Source organism: Pelophylax lessonae, assembly GCF_965119305.1.
Source record: "Pelophylax lessonae genome assembly, chromosome: 4".
NCBI lineage: Eukaryota > Metazoa > Chordata > Amphibia > Anura > Ranidae > Pelophylax > Pelophylax lessonae.
The window spans coordinates 665,147,710-665,168,658 of record NC_138771.1 but is presented as its reverse complement, the minus strand read 5'-3'; the positions used below and the strand labels follow the sequence as shown (position 1 = coordinate 665,168,658).

At 46.7% G+C, this 20,949-nt stretch overlaps 1 protein-coding gene across 1 annotated transcript in view; it reads left to right on the top strand.

Moving 5' to 3' along the window:
- LOC309554204 (uncharacterized protein) overlaps positions 1-20,949 on the top strand; it is an 88,682-nt gene that overhangs the window by 744 nt on the left and 66,989 nt on the right. The window contains exons 2-5 of the mRNA XM_082255838.1: positions 7,912-8,002; positions 9,062-9,178; positions 19,362-19,445; positions 19,534-19,590. Of these exons, the coding sequence (XP_082111964.1) occupies positions 7,915-8,002; positions 9,062-9,178; positions 19,362-19,445; positions 19,534-19,590 (346 nt within the window). The 5' untranslated portion in view covers positions 7,912-7,914. The remainder of the gene's footprint in view (positions 1-7,911; positions 8,003-9,061; positions 9,179-19,361; positions 19,446-19,533; positions 19,591-20,949) is intronic.

Here is a 20,949-nt window from a genome sequence, read left to right as displayed (position 1 = left end):
ATCTGTCATTTAGTGACGCAACATTTCCACCTCACAGAGGTCGGGGATCTGTCATTTAGTGACGTAACACTTCCACCTCACAGAGGTCAGGGATCTGTCATTTAGTGATGTAACACTTCCACCTCACAGAGGTCAGGGATCTGTCATTTAGTGATGTAACACTTCCACCTCACAGATCTCAGGGATCTGTCATTTAGTGACATAACACTTCCACCTCACAGAGGTTGGGGATCTGTCATTTAGTGACGTAACACTTCCACCTCACAGAGGTCAGGGATCTGTCATTTAGTGATGTAACACTTCCACCTCACAGAGGTCAGGTATCTGTCATTTAGTGATGAAACACTTCCACCTCACAGAGGTCAGGGATCTGTCATTTAGTGATGTAACACTTCCATCTCACAGATCTCAGGGATCTGTCATTTAGTGACATAACACTTCCACCTCACAGAGGTCGGGGATCTGTCATTTAGTGACGTAACACTTCCACCTCACAGAGGTCGGGGATCTGTCATTTAGTGATGTAACACTTCCATCTCACAGATCTCAGGGATCTGTCATTTAGTGACATAACACTTCCACCTCACAGAGGTCGGGGATCTGTCATTTAGTGACGTAACACTTCCACCTCACAGAGGTCGGGGATTTGTCATTTAGTGACGTAACACTTCCATCTCACAGATCTCAGGGATCTGTCATTTAGTGACGTAACACTTCCACCTCACAGAGGTCAGGGATCTGTCATTTAGTGATGTAACACTTCCATCTCACAGATCTCAGGGATCTGTCATTTAGTGACGTAACACTTCCACCTCACAGAGGTCAGGGATCTGTCATTTAGTGACGTAACACTTCCACCTCACAGAGGTCGGGGATTTGTCATTTAGTGATGTAACACTTCCACCTCACAGAGGTCAGGGATCTGTCATTTAGTGACGTAACACTTCCACCTCACAGAGGTCGGGGATCTGTCATTTAGTGATGTAACACTTCCATCTCACTGATCTCAGGGATCTGTCATTTAGTGACGTAACACTTCCACCTCACAGAGGTCAGGGATCTGTCATTTAGTGACGTAACACTTCCACCTCACAGAGGTCGGGGATTTGTCATTTAGTGATGTAACACTTCCACCTCACAGAGGTCAGGGATCTGTCATTTAGTGATGTAACACTTCCACCTTGAAAATGAAAAATCCCTGCCTGGTTTCTGTGTGTGAACAAATGGAGAGGAGATCCTGGATGAAATCACTGACCAATTATGAGCATGACCCTATTCAACTAGGGATGATCGAACGGTTCTGTTCGAGGTTCGGCCGAATTTAGAACTTTTTGCTGAAAAAGTTCGGAATTCGGCAACCAGAACCGACCAAAATGCAACGGGACAGGAAATGGGCTTTAAAAGCCCGTGATTGGACCAGAACCATTAGTAAAAGCCAATTGAGGGGGAAGGAGAATGCTAGGAATGTGATTGGAGTGACTAGGGGGTCCCTATACCAATCATTAGTGAATACGCCCCCCAGTATATAAGATAGCCCCGCCATATTCCTAGCATTGTAATACAGGGACATGGAAGAGAGTGGAAGTAGTTCTGTTAAATTTGCTTCAAAAGTGTCATTTAGCAATTATTAGTGTGAGGAAAGGGATATCTAGTGTAGTTAGAGTGCTCCTTTCACTTTAGTTAGATGCAAAAAATTAGTTTCTGTAGGGAAAGTGTTAAGTGCCAGGGTGACCGTAATGTAGTGTAGGGTGAACTGACTCTGACTGCTATGGCAGGGTGACCAAACCCTTCCATGTCAGGGTGACCGCTATAGAGAAATGATCATTTCTCTTAAGTCATATTCAGTGCACTGATATGGCTTCTCACCGGTCAGCTTGCTTTTTGGCTGCAGGCGTTGATAGGGATTTTTTGAGGACATGTTTGGAGTCAGGCATGACATCTGAACATGTGTATAGGGGGTATATATACACACCCATGTATGTATAAATACACCTGCACATATATAGGTGTGAACGGAGCAGAACACTATACTTGCGCTAATTAAATAATTAACACCAATATGGCTCCGCTCCTATCACACCTATATATGTGTAAGTGTAAAATACATATAAGGGTGTGTGTACATATACAACCCTATACAGAAGTTCAGATGTTTTGCCTGCCTCCAAAGAACCCAAAAAAATGTCCAAAAAAAACGCTAGCGCCAAAAAAAACGCCCAGGTGTGTTGTTGCAGGCATTTTTTTGGGTTCTTTGGAGGCAGGCAAAACATCTGAACTTGTGTATAGGGGTATATATGTACACACACCCTTATATGTATTTTACACTTACACATATATAGGTGTTATAGGAGCGGAGCCATATTAGTGTTAATTATTTAATTAGCGCAAGCATATATTTCTGCTACTATCACACCTATATATGTCTAGGTGTATATATACATATAAGTATGTGTGTATATATACCCGTATACACAAGTTCAGATGTTTTGCCTGCCTCCAAAGAACCCCAAAAAATGCCCAAAAAAACGCTAGCGCCAAAAAAAAACCGCCCAGGTGTGTTGTTGCAGGCATTTTTTGGGGGTTTTTGGAGGCAGGCAAAACATCTGAACTTGTGTATAGTGGTATATATACACACATATTTGTATGTATTTTTACACTTACATATATATAGGTGTGAAAATAGCGGAGCCATATCCCTGTTCTATAAGTGACATAATAGAAACAATCTTTTTTTTTCCTAGTTCTGGACATGCTACAGAGCTGGAACTTTACAGGTACACTTTTTAGACCCACCAGACACTAAATCCAAAGTCAACAATTGCGCGGTCGTGCTACGCTGTACCCAAATAAAATTGATGTCCTTTTTTTCCCCACAAATAGAGTTCTCTTTTGGTCATATTTGATCACCTGTGCGATTTTTATTTTTTGCGTTATAAACAAAAAAACGAGTGACGATTCTGGAAAAAAAAAAAATATATTTTTCACATTCTGCTATATGAAATTCCCAAAAAAAAAAAAATCAAAATCAAATTTTTGTTAACATTTTAGGCCAATTTGTATTCTGCTACATATTTTTGATTAAAAAAAAATCACAATAAGCGTATTTTGATTGGTTTGCGCAAAAGTTATCACGTTTACTAACTACGGGAAAGATTTATGTCATTTTTATTGTTTTTTTTTTTTTTTTACAATCAGCGATTTTTAGCAGGACTGCGACATTGCGGACAGATCGGACCCCTAACTGACATTTTTGACACTTTTGGGTGGACCAATGACATTACTACAGTAATCAATGCTACAAATATGCACTGTCACTGTACTAATGACACTGGCAGGGAAGGGGTTAACACTGTGGGTGATCAAGGGGTTAAATGTAAGCCTAGGGGAGTGATTCTAAATGTATGGGGGCGGGGCTTGTGAAATAACCATAGAGACTCGTGAGCCTAGGGGTGTTTTCTAACTGTATGGGGGCGGGGCTTGTGAAATGACCACAGAGACCTGTGAGCCTAGGGGGTGTTTTCTAACTGTATGGGGGAGGGGCTTGTGAAATGACCACAGAGACCCGTGAGCCTAGGGGGTGTTTTCTAACTGTATGGGGACGGGGCTTGTGAAATGACCACGGAGACCCGTGACCATAGGGGGTGTTTTCTAACTGTATGGGGGTGGGGCTTGTGAAATGAACACAGAGACCCGTGAGCCTAGGGGGTGTTTTCTAACTGTATGGGGGCGGGGAAATGAGAATCAGTACATCAGGATTGATCAATTTTCAAAATCAATGTCTAATAATTTGTATACTCTATAACTTTATCACAATAATTTACACTGATTTGGGTTATTTTTACGAAAGAAATAACAGAATACATTTTGACCTAAATTTTATAAAGAAAGATTACTTTTTTGCCAAATTTTATAACAGAAACAAAGAAAACGTAATTTTTTTATTTTCAAAATTTTCATTTTTATTTTTCATTTATATAATAATAAAATAAATAAATAAATCCCAGTGGAGATCAAATACCACCAATAGAAAGCAATATTTGTATGAAAAAAATTATATCAATTTCACTTTGGAACAGCGTTGCATGACCGCACAATTTACAGTCAAAGTAGCGCAGCGCTAAAAAAAAAAAAAAATGGCCTAGTCATGAAGGGGGTAAAACCTTCTGGAGGTCAAGTGGTTAATAAATGACGTGACCCAGGATCCTCAGCCAGTTTGTATACAAACAGAAGCCAGGCAGGGATCTGTCATTTAATGGCAGTAAAGCGAGGAAGGGATCTGTCATTTAGTGTCAGTAAAGTCAGGCAGGGATTTGTCATTTAGTGTCAGTAAAGCCAGGCAGGGATCTGTCATTTAGTGTCAGTAAAGTCAGGCAGGGATCTGTCATTTAGTGACAGTAACCCAGGCAGGGATCTGTCATTTAGTGGCAGTAAAGCCAGGAAGGGATCTGTCATTTAATGGCAGTAAAGCGAGGCAAGGATCTGTCATTTAGTGTCAGTAAAGCCAGGCAGGGATCTGTAATTTAGTGTCAGTAAAGGTAGGCAGGGATCTATCATTTAGTGGCAGTAAAGCCAGGCAGGGATCTCTCATTTAGTGGCAGTAAAGCCAGGCAGGAATCTGTCATTTAGTGGCAGTAAAGCCAGGCAGGGATCTGTCATTTACCGGCAGTAAAGCCAGGCAGGGATCTGTCATTTAATGGCAGTAAATCCAGGCAGGAATCGGTCATTTAGTGGGAGTAAAGCCAGGCAGGGATCTGTCATTTAGTGGCAGTAAAGCCAGGCAGGGATCTGTCATTTAGTGGCAGTAAAGCCAGGCAGGGATCTGTCATTTAGTGGCAGTAAAGCCAGGCAGGGATCTGTCATTTATTGGCAGTAAAGCCAGGCAGGAATCTGTCATTTAGTGGCAGTAAAGCCAGGCAGGGATCTGTCATTTAATGACAATAAAGCCAGGCATGGATCTGTCATTTAGTGGCAGTAAAGCCAGGCAGGGATCTCTCATTTAATGGCAGTAAAGCCAGGCAGGGATCTGTCATTTCGTCTAAGTAAAGCCAGGCAGGGATCTGTCATTTAGTGGCAGTAAAGCCAGGCAGGGATATGTCATTTAGTGGCAGTAAAGCCAGGCAGGGATCTGTCATTTAGTGGCAGTAAAGCCAGGCAGGGATCTGTCATTTAGTGGCAGTAAAGCCAGGCAGGGATCTGTCATTTAGTGGCAGTAAAGCCAGGCAGGGATCTGTCAATTAGTGGCAATAAATCCAGGCAGGGCTCTGTCATTTAGTGGCAGTAAAGCCAGGCAAGGTTCTGTTATTTAATGACAACAAAGCAAGGCAGGGATCTGTCATTTAATGTAAGTAAAGCCCGACAGGAATCTGTCATTTAATGACAATAAAGCCAGGCAGGGATCTGTCATTTAGTGTCAGTAAAGCCAGGCAGGGATCTGTCATTTAGTGGCAGTAAAGCCAGGCAGGGATCTGTCATTTAGTGTCAGTAAAGCCAGGCAGGGATCTGTCATTTAGTGGCAGTAAAGCCAGGCAGGGATCTCTCATTTAATGGCAGTAAAGCCAGGCAGGGATCTCTCATTTAATGGCAGTAAAGTCAGGCAGGGATCTGTAATTTACTGGCAGTAAAGTCAGGCAAGGATCTGTCATTTAGTGGCAGTAAAGCCAGGCAGGGATCTGTCAATTAGTGGCAGTAAAGCCAGGCAGGATCTGTCATTTAGTGGCAGTAAAGCCAGGCAGGGATCTGTCATTTATTGGCAGTAAAGCCAGGCAGGAATCTGTCATTTAGTGGCAGTAAAGCCAGGCAGGGATATGTCATTTAGTGGCAGTAAAGCCAGGCAGGGATCTGTCATTTAATGACAATAAAGCCAGGCATGGATCTGTCATTTAGTGGCAGTAAAGCCAGGCAGGGATCTCTCATTTAATGGCAGTAAAGCCAGGCAGGGATCTGTCATTTCGTCTAAGTAAAGCCAGGCAGGGATCTGTCATTTAGTGGCAGTAAAGCCAGGCAGGGATATGTCATTTAGTGGCAGTAAAGCCAGGCAGGGATCTGTCATTTAGTGGCAGTAAAGCCAGGCAGGGATCTGTCATTTAGTGGCAGTAAAGCCAGGCAGGGATCTGTCATTTAGTGGCAGTAAAGCCAGGCAGGGATCTGTCAATTAGTGGCAATAAATCCAGGCAGGGCTCTGTCATTTAGTGGCAGTAAAGCCAGGCAAGGTTCTGTTATTTAATGACAACAAAGCAAGGCAGGGATCTGTCATTTAATGACAATAAAGCCAGGCAGGGATCTGTCATTTAGTGTCAGTAAAGCCAGGCAGGGATCTGTCATTTAGTGGCAGTAAAGCCAGGCAGGGATCTGTCATTTAGTGGCAGTAAAACCAGGCAGGGATCTATCATTTAGTGACAGTAAAGCCAGGCAGGGATCTGTCATTTAGTGGCAGTAAAGCCAGGCAGGGATCTCTCATTTAATGGCAGTAAAGCCAGGCAGGGATCTCTCATTTAATGGCAGTAAAGTCAGGCAGGGATCTGTAATTTACTGGCAGTAAAGTCAGGCAGGGATCTGTCATTTAGTGGCAGTAAAGCCAGGCAGGGATCTGTCAATTAGTGGCAGTAAAGCCAGGCAGGATCTGTCATTTAGTGGCAGTAAAGCCAGGCAGGGATCTCTCATTTAATGGCAGTAAAGCCAGGCAGGGATCTGTCATTTAATGGCAGTAAAGCCAGGCAGGGATCTGTCATTTAGTGTCAGTAAAACCAGGCAGGGATCTGTCATTTACTGGCAGTTAAGCAAGGCAGGGATCTGTCATTTAATGGCAGTAAAGCCAGGCAGGGATCTACCATTTAATGGCAGTAAAGCCAGGCAGGGATCTGTCATTTACTGGCAGTAAAGCAAGGCAGGGATCTGTCATTTAATGGCAGTAAAGCCAGGCAGGGATCTGCCATTTAATGGCAGTAAAGCCAGGCAGGGATCTGCCATTTAATGGCAGTAAAGCCAGGCAGGGATCTGTCATTTAATGGCAGTAAAGCCAGGCAGGGATCTCTCATTTAATCGCAGTAAAACTAGGCAGGGATCTGTCATTTATTGTTGTAATGGATCTTAGTACCCCAGCTGGGCACATCCGCCGGACCTGAGTCTCCTGTCCTCCAAACGCACCCACAGCCTGCAGAGAAGCCATACCCAGCCCGTAACCCCTCAATCACGAGACAATCCACACAGGTGTTGAGGGTTAACCATGCAGAGCTTAAACTGTTTATTACTTTCCAAGACAACAGTTTTACACACAGTTAGGGAAACTCCCTTTAGCCTTGCCACAGGGGGAGAAGGGGACAAGGACCAGCCAATGGGAACGGAACATTTGTACATTGAAACAGGCAGTCTTAATACACACCCCCTGCGGAGAGATGTCTCCAGCCCAGACCATTGTCTGTGTCATGAATCCACACACTTAGACACAGAACAGAAACAGGAGGGGGGGGGGTGTAAGGAGAAGGGCTGTAGCATTACATTAAGTCAATGCCCTGAGTCATGCCATCTTCAGCTGTTCAGAAGATGAATAAAGGGAACATAAAATGAAATAAAAGGCAATGTTCCCAGGTCTCCAGTATCTTCTGGCCCATAGTCTGTCGGTAGGAGGCTTGCGCACAGTCCCCTCCAAAACACACAGTGACAGTGGGTTCTGTCACAATTGTCAGTAAAGCCAGGCAGGGATCTGTCATTTAATGGCTGTAAAGTCAAGCAGGGGTCTGCCAGGCACCTAAATGACAAATCCTTGGTCTCTGTGTCTGTCTCATCCTAACTTGTCACATCCTACCACATAAAGTGACACTGGGAAAGGAAGTAAGGGGAAATCTCCCCAACGGGGACACAGAGAACAATTAAATATTATCTTTCTATCTATCTAGATTTATATTTTTCTTGCAGATTATGTCAGTAATTCTTAAGGACTACACGAGGCTTCATGATCACATGATACTCATCGATCCCCCTACAGAAAACTGTCAGACCAACAAAGGTAAGAACAGAAGATACCGAGAATTACACCCGGCATACAGGAAGTGGTACTGTGCACAGTCCATACATACAGAATAAGAACAGATACTGAGAATTACACCCGGCATACAGGACAAGAGAAGTAGTACTGTGCAGAGTCCATACATACAGAATAAGAACAGATACTGAGAATTACACCCGGCATACAGTACAAGAGAAGTAGTACTGTGCAGAGTCCATACATACAGAATAAGAACAGATACTGAGAATTACACCCAGCATGCAGGACAAGAGAAGTAGTACTGTGCAGAGTCCATACATACAGAATAAGAACAGATACCGAGAATTACACCCGACATACAGGACAGGAGAAGTGGTACTGTGCAGAGTCCATACATACAGAATAAGAACAGATACTGAGAATTACACCCAGCATACAGGACAGGAGAAGTAGTACTGTGCAGAGTCCATACATACAGAATAAGAACAGATACTGAGAATTACACCCGGCATACAGTACAAGAGAAGTAGTACTGTGCAGAGTCCATACATACAGAATAAGAACAGATACCGAGAATTACACCCGGCATACAGGACAGGAGAAGTGGTACTGTGCAGAGTCCATACATACAGAATAAGAACAGATACTGAGAATTACACCCGACATACAGGACAGGAGAAGTGGTACTGTGCAGAGTCCATACATACAGAATAAGAACAGATACTGAGAATTACACCCAGCATACAAGACAGGAGAAGTAGTACTGTGCAGAGTCCATACATACAGAATAAGAACAGATACTGAGAATTACACCCAGCATACAGGACAGGAGAAGTGGTACTGTGCAGAGTCCATACATACAGAATAAGAACAGATACCGAGAATTACACCCGGTAGAAGAGTAAGGACACTGCCAGTCTGTGTTGTTGTATAGGGAAGTGATCTCGGTGTCAGTGGAGGAATCTCCCGGATATCCTGTAGATTATCTCTCTCTCTCGGGGTATGAAGAGTTATTTGCAGTAAACAGGAATTGTTGCGAATCCTCATTATAATCGTCTCTTTCTCTTCTCTTATTATCAGTGAGGTTCGGGAACAGATGGATCTCTCGCCCCTCCTCCAGCCTGATCTGCTCCCTGTGGGCTCTCTGCATCACACTCCTCTTCCTCGTCATCATCATCCTCATTGTCACTGTCACAGGTGTGTTCACCTTCATTGCATCCACACTTACTACTTTTATTAACCACTTTACCACAGGAGGATTTTGCTGTCTTACGTCCAGGCCACTTTTTGCGATTCGGCGCTGTGCGACTTTAACTGACAATTGTGCGGTCATGCAACGCCGTACCCAAACGAAATTTACGTCCTTTTTTTCCCACAAACAGAGCTTTCTTTTGGTGGTATTTGATCACCTGTGCAATTTTTACTTTTTGCGCTATAAACAAAAAAAGAGCGTAAATTTCGAAAAAATAACAATATTTTTCACATTTTTTTTATATGAAATTCCCCCAAAAAAATGTAAAAATCAAATTTTTTTTAAATTTTTGGCCAATTTGTTTTCTGCTTCATATCTTTGGTAAAAAAAATCGCAATAAGCGTATTTTGATTGGTTTGCGCAAAAGTTATTGCGTTTACTAACTAAGGGAAAGATTTTTGTCATTTTTGGTGTTTTTTTTTTTTATTGAGTAATGGCGGCGATCTGCGTTTTTTTTTTGCGGGACTGCGACCTTGCGACGGACGGATCGGACCCTTCACTGACATTTTTGACACTTTTGGGGATACCAGTGACATTACTGCAGTAATCAGTGCTATAAATATGCACTGTTACTGTAAAAATGACACCACTGGCAGGGAAGGGGTTAATTTTATTGGAGAGGGAGGGGTTAATGTATGCCTGGTGCTTACTGACGTGTGTGGGGGGAGGTTACTGAGTGACACAAGGACAGATCGCATGTTCAGCTATGCTGAACCCTGCAATCTGTCACTGTTTGTCACTTAGGAGATCCGCCCGCTCTGTTTACACAAGCGGGAGGATCTCCAGACTCGATTCCCCGACGATCGGGGAAGAGCAGCGGCGATCGCTGCCGCTCCTCCCCTGGCCCGACTCCCGCTGTGACTGAATACAGCGGGAGCGAGCCTCCGGTGGCGCGCGCGCCGCCCACAAGGGAAGGAGTCCAGTGACGTAGTACTACGTTGCTGGATGATAACGAACCACATTGCTACAGTAGCAGCAATGTGAGCGGACCTAAAGTGGTTAATTACCATTATTCAAGATTTATATAGAGAACAGTTTACACAGCACTCAGTCTAGATAGTGTTTCACACTGGTCCAATAGGGAGGCATGTTGGACAGTGGGAGGAAACCTGACCAATGGGTGCATAGGCTTTTGATACATTCCTGATGATTGGCTTAGGAAAAGTGGCCTCTGTGCATGTTAGGATACTGTATAAAAGCCAGGAGCACATGTCCTTGAGGTCTTTCGTTGGGGAGCGGAGTCCCGGAGGGAGGGGGCGGCTGTCTCCTCCTCTCTATGCAGGCCTTCGGGGGTCGTCCTGAGGGCTGGAAGAGTAGCGGAGAGGAGCTGAACCCAGAGGTCCAGGGGAAATACTGGAGGTCCTGTTTCTGCAGTATCGTGAGTACAGGAACTCGTGTCAAGGGGCCTGACCTGAGGGGGGCCACCCCTTGTCATAGGATAGTCAGTGGACGGGTGTCAGCAGAGAGGGGATGCTAGCGAGAGTGTCCTGAAGATAAGATATCAATCCCCAAGTCATCTTGTCAGAGAGTAAATAGAGCAAGAGACTTAACCCCCATCTACACTTGTGGCATTGTGGCTGTTCCTGATTACAATAGAAGTTCTGAAGATAGAAGTCCTCATTCATGTGAATAGTTCTGTTGGGGTATCCCACTATTCCCTTCTCCTATCCCAATATTAAAATAAACAACAAAAAACCAACACCCCTAGAATGTTTATATCTGCGAAGATCCAACAGGAGTAAGTGCCGGTTCACACTAGTACGACTTGGTCAGCCTGGCAAGTCGCGCACCGTCGCGGTCCATTGAGTAGTACAGGACCGGTTCTAATAGGAGCGACACAAGTCGTACTACTGTCACAAGTCGACACAACCTGTACTACTTCGGGGCGACCTCAGAGCGACTTGCATAGACATTCATTTTATGAAGTCCGTGCAAGTTGCGCTGCACGCGACTTCACAGGTCGCCCCCGAAGTTGGAGCGACGTAGTGTGAAACGGCACTAAGGAGGGATTCAAGAACTCTATTTACTTATAACCATGTGTTGGTAATAGGGATCGACCGATTATCGGCAAAGCCGATATATATCGGGGGCCGATATGGACTTTCCCTGATATATCGGAATCGGCTTTTGATTTACCGATTTTCTGCAGCTAGAGGCATCACCCCGACACCGGAGTTCATAGCCAATGGTCGGCTGTCTTGTAATGACAACCGATGCGGCTGAGAAGCCGCTCGGCTGTCATTCCAAGGTGCGGGAGGGGGCGCCCCCCCCCCGCCACCTTCCGCTGCTCACCCCGGGTCTCCCGCCCCACTGGGAGACCCGGGTTTCCTACCTTCACCACCGCCGTCTGGCCGAGTCTCCATTTATTCAAATTCGGTGCCGCCGAGTACCCGGAAGTGATGTCATGACATCACTTCCAGGTACTGGCGGCGCCAAATTAAAAATCTTACAGCATTCAAAACAGCCAAACTTGGCGTTTTGAACGCCTTAAGTGCAGAGTAGGGGGTTTGGGGTCTTTTAGAACCCCCAGATTCCTCCAGCTCAGTACCTGTAGACATTAAAAAAAAAAAAAAAAGAAAATGTTAATGTCCAAAAATATCGGCAGATACTGATACCCGATGACCAAAATATCTGTATCGGCGGTAAAAAAACGATATCCGTCCATCACTAGTTGGTAATCAGGGGAGCCCACAGTCCCTGTGGGGGCAGTGCTACACCAAGTATATCTAGGGACTCTGTCAGAGCAGCCTCAGTCCATGTAGCAACCTCTGGCACTTAGATCCCTTCTAGCACAAGCCAACGCACAGTCCAAAACAAGGTCTTTACTCACAATGTCCTTGGAGTCATCTGCCACCACAGGTAGATCCTCAAATATCCTCTTCCAGACCCAGGACTTGGGAACAGAGCCCTCCAGAAAATACTCCTTTAGTTATCTTCCCCGGGCCCTCAGCCCAGCTTCTGCTGAGACCCAGACTGTGATCTCCTGTCTGTCTCAGAAATTCTCAACTAGGGGCAGCAGACCCCCTAGGAGACTGGAACTTTCCCTGAAGAGGATAGCTCCCTAAACATTTATCATCTTCCCAGCCACCTTCTGGACACCTCTTTCTAGATTAGCTGGGGCATGATAAATATTCATGCTGGTCATCTGCATCTGCCTACATCTATATTCTGGAAGCTTCATCCAAAGACAGGTGGAAGAAATCAAACACCCAGCTTAGGAAACCCTGACCAGACAAAAACAATCAATCACCGCTCCACTCACTATAGTGAAGCCAAAATCTAAAGCAGCCTAACTAGGAGGTTGTTACATAGTACCAGGGCTTTTTTTCTCCCACGTTCCGAGTCAACCCTTGTCTCCGCCCCCCTACCCACTTTGGAGCACCGTCCTTTGGTTCCACCCTTTACCTAGCGATTACAGAAATGTATCATTTTTTCATGCAAAGTACTGTGTATCGAATTTGCTAATGAAAGGCAATAGACTTCCGGTTCCGGCGCCGAATGCAGTAGACGCTTGCCTCATCGGCTCCCGCGGTCGGCCTCAAATACCTGCTTATAAATCCTGCCAGACCGTCCATCCAGGGTGCACACCGGCTCCTATACCGTCGGGCATCCCCCAGGTACCTTGTCAGTGCCGCTATGGACAAATTTCTCGAAAAAGGCGGCCCGCGCATCCCGCCGGGTCCGCCGCAAATCGAGGCCCCGGTCTCGGCCTTCCCCGCGGCTGCGGCGGACATCTCCCGAATGGACACAGCGGCTCCTCCATCACACACAGTACCTTCCTTGGAGGACCCCCAGTCAGATCGCATTGCCCAGACTGTGGTGGCCCTTCTCTCCCCCACCATATCGGCAGCAGTCCAAGCGGCGGTAGCTGAAGGCATGAAGGACATAAAAAAACAGCTAACAGCGCACTCAAACAGGCTGCTTGAAGTGGAGAACCGTGTAGCCAGCATGGAAGAGGAGATTTATAGCTCACATAGTTTTGAGCAAGCCCAGGACAAGACTAACCAGTTCTTAATGCAAAAAGTGGAGGACTTGGAGAATAGGGCGCGTAGGAGTAACCTCCGCTTTATTGGGATACCGGAATCTATGCCACCATCATCCATCCCAGACCTCTGCTCCAAAAGGATCCCGGAGGCTTTGGGTCTGCAGGGCATCTGTGTTGTCGAGAGGGCCCACCGCATGGGGATTCACTCATCTGATCGCCCCTCGCCGCGTCCGATCATAGCCAAATACTTGAATTACGCCGACAAATCCGCGATCCTTCAAAAATTCAGGCACTCCAAATCTCTCCAGATCGATGGCGCAAAAGTCCTGATTTTTGCGGATTACTCAGTGGAAGTAGCTAAGAAGAGAAAAGCTTTTCAAACGGTATGCTCAAAGCTGCATCAAGCTCAAATCAAATTTACATTGGCATACCCGGCGACACTTCGGCTGCGTGCACCCTCAGGCGAACAACTTTCTTTTCAGGACCCAGCGGATGCGGAAGCTTTTGCCCGTTCTCTCCAGGCGGACGGGTCGGACCTCCTTTCGGCTAACACCTCCTCAGCCCATCGCTCCCTGGACCCGAGGAGTCCATGCAAGGAGCCTCACAAGAGGCAAAAATACTCTGACGTTGTCAGCGGCAACCGTTTCCTCCCTCACCGCTGAAGTGTTTTGGACTTATGACTGAGTCTCTCTCCTTTACAGAGGTCGTTTAGTTGGGATCACGTAAAGTATTGGTTCTTACACAGTATTTTTTTTTTTTTTTTTTGCTGACTTTTGTCTCCCCAAGTTTTAATTTGGGGGCCTTTTAAAGATCCCTCCCTCGGCTTCATCCTTACTGTTTTCTTTTTATGCACTGTTGCGTTTAATTACTGTTTTATTTGCCTTATGTCAGGTGGATTGTAAGGTTTATGTGACGTTCCTAACAAAGTGTACTGCCACTTTAAATGCTGCAAGGTGTCTGCATCGGGCACTCGTTCCTTCCCCCTCTCAGGGGTCGGGTACTGGGGGCCTTTCACCCTCTCCGCTCCCCCCCTCTTATAGAGGCACCTTGGGACGGGATGGTCGAAGGCCCGCTTGGGTCCGCACCAAGGGTCTCACCGACGGCCACACTTGCAGCATTCGGAAAAAAGTGAGGTCCATGTTGTACTTTTCTCTGTTCTCCCACCTATTTATCCCCTCCCTCCTCCTTACTACCTCTCCTATTGTTTTTCTCCTACTCCCTTTGCTCCTGGTTCCACGGTTGGAATCGGCCATTCCCAGGTATAACTTTTTACACCCACCTACAGCACATGGTCTAGTCTTCATCTCTTTTCCTGCTAGATCTACTTGTCAAGACATACTTCTTACACTACTGTATATCTCCCCCCCTGACCCTCCATGAGGATTCTCTCTTGGAATGTTAGAGGTCTGCGTTCCCCCCACAAGCGGATGAAGGTTTTGAGACACCTTAAGAGGCTCAAGGCCGACATTGCCTTGTTGCAGGAGTCCCATCTATCCTCCGGTGACTTTTTCCGGATGCAGAGGATATGGGTGGGTACGGTGCTGGGATCAGCCGCCCCTGGTCGTAAAGCGGGAGTGTTGATCCTGATCCATAAGCGGCTCTCCTGTGACGTCCTTTCCCTCTCGTCTGACGCCGATGGACGCTATGTTTCCGCTCACTTAAAGATAAATGATAGGGAAATAGTGCTCACTAACGTATATGCTCCCAATATTCCAGACAAACTCTTCTACAGAAATCTCTCCGCTCATCTTCTCAAATACCCCCATGTTCCACACCTTATAGGTGGCAACTTCAACTCTCTCATGGACCCCCTTTTAGACAAGTCCGTAATGCCACCCAAACGCTCTCGCTCGACACCTCCGACCCTAGGCCCGCTGGCGCAAGTGATGGAATCCCTCCATTTTACAGACGTATGGCGTCTGCACCATCCTGCTGACAGGGATTTTACGTTTTACTCACATCCCCACAACGTGTTTACCAGGATAGACTATTTTTTCGCCTCGGCCAATGCTCTTCATAGGATTGAGGACCCAGATATTCATGACCTTGTTATCTCTGACCATGCCCCCATCTCCCTGACACTAGACCCCCCTGACAAACAGGCGGACTCTACTCTTAGGCGCTTTCCGGGGTTCCTCCATAACGACTCTCACTTCCAGGCATACTTGGCTAAGGCGTGGGGGGAATATGCAGAGGCCAATGTCCTGCACGTTTCGCAGCCAAATTTGTTCTGGGAGGCGGGCAAGGCATACCTCCGTGGCAAAATTATATCCTATGCATCGGCATTTAGAAAAAACGCTTCTAAAAGCTATCGTCGGGCAAGTGACCGGCTCAGGCTGGCCCAGCGTCTGTTGTTGACCGCAGATTCCCCTGCGCATCGTCAAGAATGGACATTAGCCAAGCAGGCCTTTGATACGTGGGCGGATAACTTGGAAAACATTAAGCGTGCTAGTTTCACGGCCATGATGCACAAATATGGCAATAAGGCCGGTAAGCTTTTGGCTAGGCTATGCGGGGCGCCCTATAAACCCACACATATTGCTTCCCTTCGTGACTCCTCGGGCATCACTGTGTCCACCCCCGCGGAGGTAAAGAAGACTATGAGGGACTTTTATGCTTCCCTGTACTCCCCAGATCAGTTTGATGACCGACAAGCCCGTTTTTTTTTGGAAAATGTTACTCTTCCAAATATTTCCCCGGCACAATTAGAAGTGTTAAACGCCCCAGTGACTCTTCAGGAGATTCACGACACGGTTAAACTCCTCTCCACGAACAAAGCCCCAGGCCCAGATGGCCTTACCGGGGAATTTTATAAAACTTCTATTGAGGTTATTGGCCCCACCCTACTAGAGGTATACTCTACCCTATGGACCGGAGGTTCCTACCCTCCCACGGGAAATCAGGCCATAATAAAGTTATTGGCAAAAAAAGGAAAAGATCCTTTGGAGCCAGGGTCTTACCGGCCAATTTCCCTACTAAACCTGGATGTCAAAATCCTGTCCAAAATTCTGGCTTCCCGTTTGGCCCAAGTTATGCCGTCCCTGATACACCCAGCTCAATCAGGATTTACCAAGGGGAGAGCGGCCGCCTCCAACATCCGCAAGGTTCTTTTGGCATTGGAGCAGGCCAGGGTCTCCTCGGGGGGGGACCTGGCTATCATCACCCTGGACGCGGAGAAGGCTTTTGACAATGTGAACTTTGATTGGTTATCCATGGTTTTGGCCTCGTTTGGCTTCTCGGGACCGTTCACTCACATTGTCAAAGCTATGTATGCCTCTCCTGCGGCCCGGCTGTGGGTGGCCGGGTCCCTCACCGAGGAGTTCCGCTTGTTCAAGGGTACGAGACAGGGATGTCCCCTGTCTCCTCTACTCTTTAATCTGGCATTGGAACCCCTGTCCAGGTTCTTGTTGGACAAGGCGCCGCTCCATGGTATTCTGATTGGTTCAAGTGAGCTACGTTTGTCTCTCTTTGCGGACGACGTGCTGATTTTTACCAGGAACCCCCTCTCCGATATGCGTACCATCGTTTCTATTTTTGATAGATTTAAACTTTGTTCGGGGCTACGGATAAACTACGCTAAAAGTGAGATCCTCCCCCTAGGTAACATGCCCCCTCCCGACTGGGCAGCCTCCTCTCCCTTCACTGTCGCTCACTCGCACATAACGTATCTAGGTATTAGAGTAGGCAAACTCCCATCTTCTATATATACCCTGAACTATCCTCCTCTTTTCCAAAAGATTTCTCGTGAACTGGACAGTTGGATGGATCTGCCTCTCTCGCTCCTGGGGCGATGCCACTTGGTGAAAATGGTCAGCTTCGCAAGGTTACTGTACCCGTTGCAAACACTCCCCTTGTTGTTAAAACATAAAGATATCAAACTGCTGAACACCAGCATATCTAAATTTGTATGGCGAAGCAAAAGACCCCGTATATCCTTTAACAAACTTTGTCTTCCCAGGAGCGAGGGTGGTGCTAGTCTTCCTGATATCAGGTTATACAATTTGTCTTGCCTTCTTAGAATATCCCTGGATTGGCTCTCGGAGTCATCTAACTATTCAAATGTTGGATTGGAGTCGCAGATGTCCTCTCCCTTTTCACTGGCAGCTCTCCTGCATGTTAAATGGAAATCTATGCCTCCAGCACTCCAACACAATGTGCTTTTACGGGACACGGTGATTGCCTGGAGGGAATCCAGGAAACGTTTGAAGCTCTCCCCCTTTATGTCCAAGTACTTACCAATTCAGGGCAACCCCGCTTTTATCCCAGGAATACAGTCGGACTACTTTACATTATGGCAAAGGAAAGGCCTGCTAAAGTTCGTGGATCTCTGTGACCAAGCTACCGGCAAACCCCGTTTAATACAAGAAATCCTGGACACTTACAACCTACCTGCCTCACATTTTTTTCCTATACTGCAATGCCAAAGCTTCATCCGCTCATCCGGTGTCATACCTGCCAACAGGTTCCGCGATCCTCTGTTAGATCCCTTACTGCACTCAGGGACTTATAGCATTTCGGACATCTACAAACCTTTCCAGAAGCTTACGTCCATTCACCACGCTAGGTCCTCGGCGGACAACTGGGCCAGGGACTTTCCACTGGAGGACTTGGTCACAAAACTATTTCAAGGATACAAACACACCCTTCGCCTGACACCCAACGAAACATGGAGGGAAACCCAGTTAAAAATTCTTCACAGAGCGTATATTCCTTTCACGACAACCGGCAACTCTCCCCTTGCACGCCTATGCCCCTATTGTAACACTAACCGTCCATCACTACATCACCGATTTTGGTCCTGCTCCTTTATTTCAGCCTTCTGGGATCAGGTGCTGGCGTTAATACAACGGACCACGCTTCTTCAGCTACCAAAGGACCCTTTATTGCTTATCTTTGGATATTGGGACAAACGTCTACAGATCTGGACTAGCCGCCCTCTCCCCCACCCACGCATCTGGATCCTCACCTGCCTTTTAATAGCTCGCAGGGTTATTCTTGCCAATTGGATTTCTAGCGTGGGCCCATCAGTATCTCAAGTTTACCGCGAACTCCTAAGCCTTATGACTAAAGACCGGCTCAACCTGGACTCCAAACTTCCATCCGCAGCCGATCGTTTCTCAAGCAAATGGCAGGATTTTATAGATTCACAACCCAAAAATGTTAGCGATGTATTGGTAGTAGATGATTTTGTTTACACTGTTCCAGGGCAGTAAATAATGTGCTGTAGCATAGGTGTCTTCTTTTCCACGTCTTTTTTACCCCACCCTCACCCCCCCTCGTACCCCTCCCTTTCATTTTCCTGATCCGCATTCTTTTTCTTCCTCCCAATGTCCACCCCCCCCCTAGGATACCACCGCCCCTCAAAGGTACAAGATCCATCCAACTAGGGTTCTAGTGTGACAATTCTATTTGACTTTGTCAGTATATGTGATGTTCTCCCCCCGGGCCAGAAATGAGCTCCTCCTCTGCTCGGCATCTGGCTCCGAAAAAAGGTTAAAATGTATTGTTCATCGTTATCTCTTGTTGTGATTGTATCGCACTTTGAATTTAATAAAGTTTCTTTAAAAAAAAAAAAGAAAGGCAATAAAAAAAGGTCCCCTGCAGCCAGCAACAATAGGACCTTCACAGCAACAAAAGATCCCTCACAGCAATAATAGATCCCCCAGCAACAATTACATTTCCCAAGCAACAATAGATCTCCCCCACAAATACCCCCAGGAAGGATAGACCTCCCAGTATCCAGCATCAATAGACACTCCAACAGCGAGCAACATAGACCCCTTACTCAACAGTAGATCTCTACCATCAAAAATGGACCCTCTAGAAACAATAGATCCCCCCACCAGCAGCAATAGAGCTATAAATCCCCCTAGTGACAATAAAGTCCTCAGCAACCAACATGAATAGATTCCCCAGCGTATCCCAGCACCCTTGGCATAAACATTCAGTGCTGGAGGTGCTGGCACTGCGTTCCCTCATGTTCCTGCTAAACCAGAAGCCCTGCATAGTACAAAGTTATTGGTAGATATAAATACATTGTACAATTGGGATGTGTTGTGTGTGGCCAGGTTTAGATGATATTTTCTGGCAGACAATGAGTTCTGAGTAGGAGCCTCTAGCTTATTCCTTTTTGCCCCCTGCAGGTCAGACGGAGCAGCACATCGAGGGGAGACTCAGTAATCTGAGTCTAGGGATGCACTCCAGGGTGGAACGTCTGTCCCAGGATGGTAAGAGGGACCTCTGGTGGGAGTGGGGTGACGGTTGGATGACGGAAGTCCTGCATACTTACCTTGTGAATGTTCTTACCCTCCTCAGATTCCAGGACATTGGAGAAACTGACTGCTATTGAAACCTCCATGGGGGACCTTAAAGGTGAGATGGGAGTTGGGGTGCGGAGGGGGGTGTCGTCTATAGCTCAGTTATCCTGCAATTATATATTGGTTTATATAGACAGTGATATCATCTGTCAAGCTTTTAAAGCTGAACTTAGATGCAGTGTAAGTCCCTGAATATGACCTCAGTATCAGCCAGTACAGCAGGGTTGGAGTGTGAGAGGAAGAAACAGCACACAGAGCCAATAACTTCATACGCTGACAAGAATCATGCTGATAGGAGAAGCCAATGTGACAGAGAGATTAGATCATCCCCGTGCTGCTATTCCTTTCACTGTCCAGTCACAGGCTGGGGTCGGGCCTAGGATGACCTGGGAGCTGAAAGGAAGTGCATTGATAACGGATGAGGACTGAGGACATCTAGTGGTAGAAAAAAAGTACTGCAGGTTGAAGGTAAGTATTTCAGCAAAAGTTGTGCTTATTTAATCTTTTAGTGGGTTTTTTATTTTTATCTTGCTATTTTTTTAAGGCATTCTGCTTTAGGATAGGGTGACCAGATGTCCCCGGTTTCCAGGGACAGTCTCCAGACTGAGGACCAAGTCTGTCTGTCCCCGGATTGAGGGCCGGATTAAGGTAGACAGGCTCGAATACCAACGCCCCCCTGCTGGACGATCTCAGTGCTGCGCCTGCTGCTGTTCAGTGGAGGAGAGGCATAGCCAAAAATTTACCTTGTGGAGTGCTGAGACTGGAAGGTGAGCAGATGGGGGAGGGGGGGGGTCTGTTTGTAGACAGGTGAGGGCAGTGGGGGAGGAGGGGTCAGAGCTGATGCAGCTGCATGGAGAGATGGAGAGTTTAGCTGTTGTGGGGGAAGGGATAAGAGGTGGCTGCAGAGGTAATCTGTGGGAGAAGGGTGCAGAGGTGAGCTATGGATGTGGGGGCAGAAGAGTCCCCTGTGCATAGCAAACCTCTGAACCCTGCACTCTATGCCTAACTCCCTCCTGTATATTATGTAGTCCTGTACCCGGCGATCTGTGTATTATGTAGTCCTGTACCCAGCGCTCTGTGTATTATGTAGTCCTGTGCCCAGCGCTCTGTGTATTATCTAGTCCTGTGCCCAGAGCTCTGTGTATTATGTAGTCCTGTGCCCAGCGCTCTGTCCATTATGTAGTCCTGTGCCCAGCGCTCTGTGTATTATATAGTCCTGTGCCCAGCCAATTCTGGTGTTCAATGGCAAATGGCAATCAAGCTCCACAGTACCAGGCAGTGAGCACAGGGCCCACTAGAGGACATCGGGCCCTCAGGCCACCCTCATGAAGTCTGTTTCTGATTGTTTGGTCAGAGACATTCACACCAGTGGCTGCTGGAGGTCATTTTGTAGGACTCTGGCAGCGCTCATCCG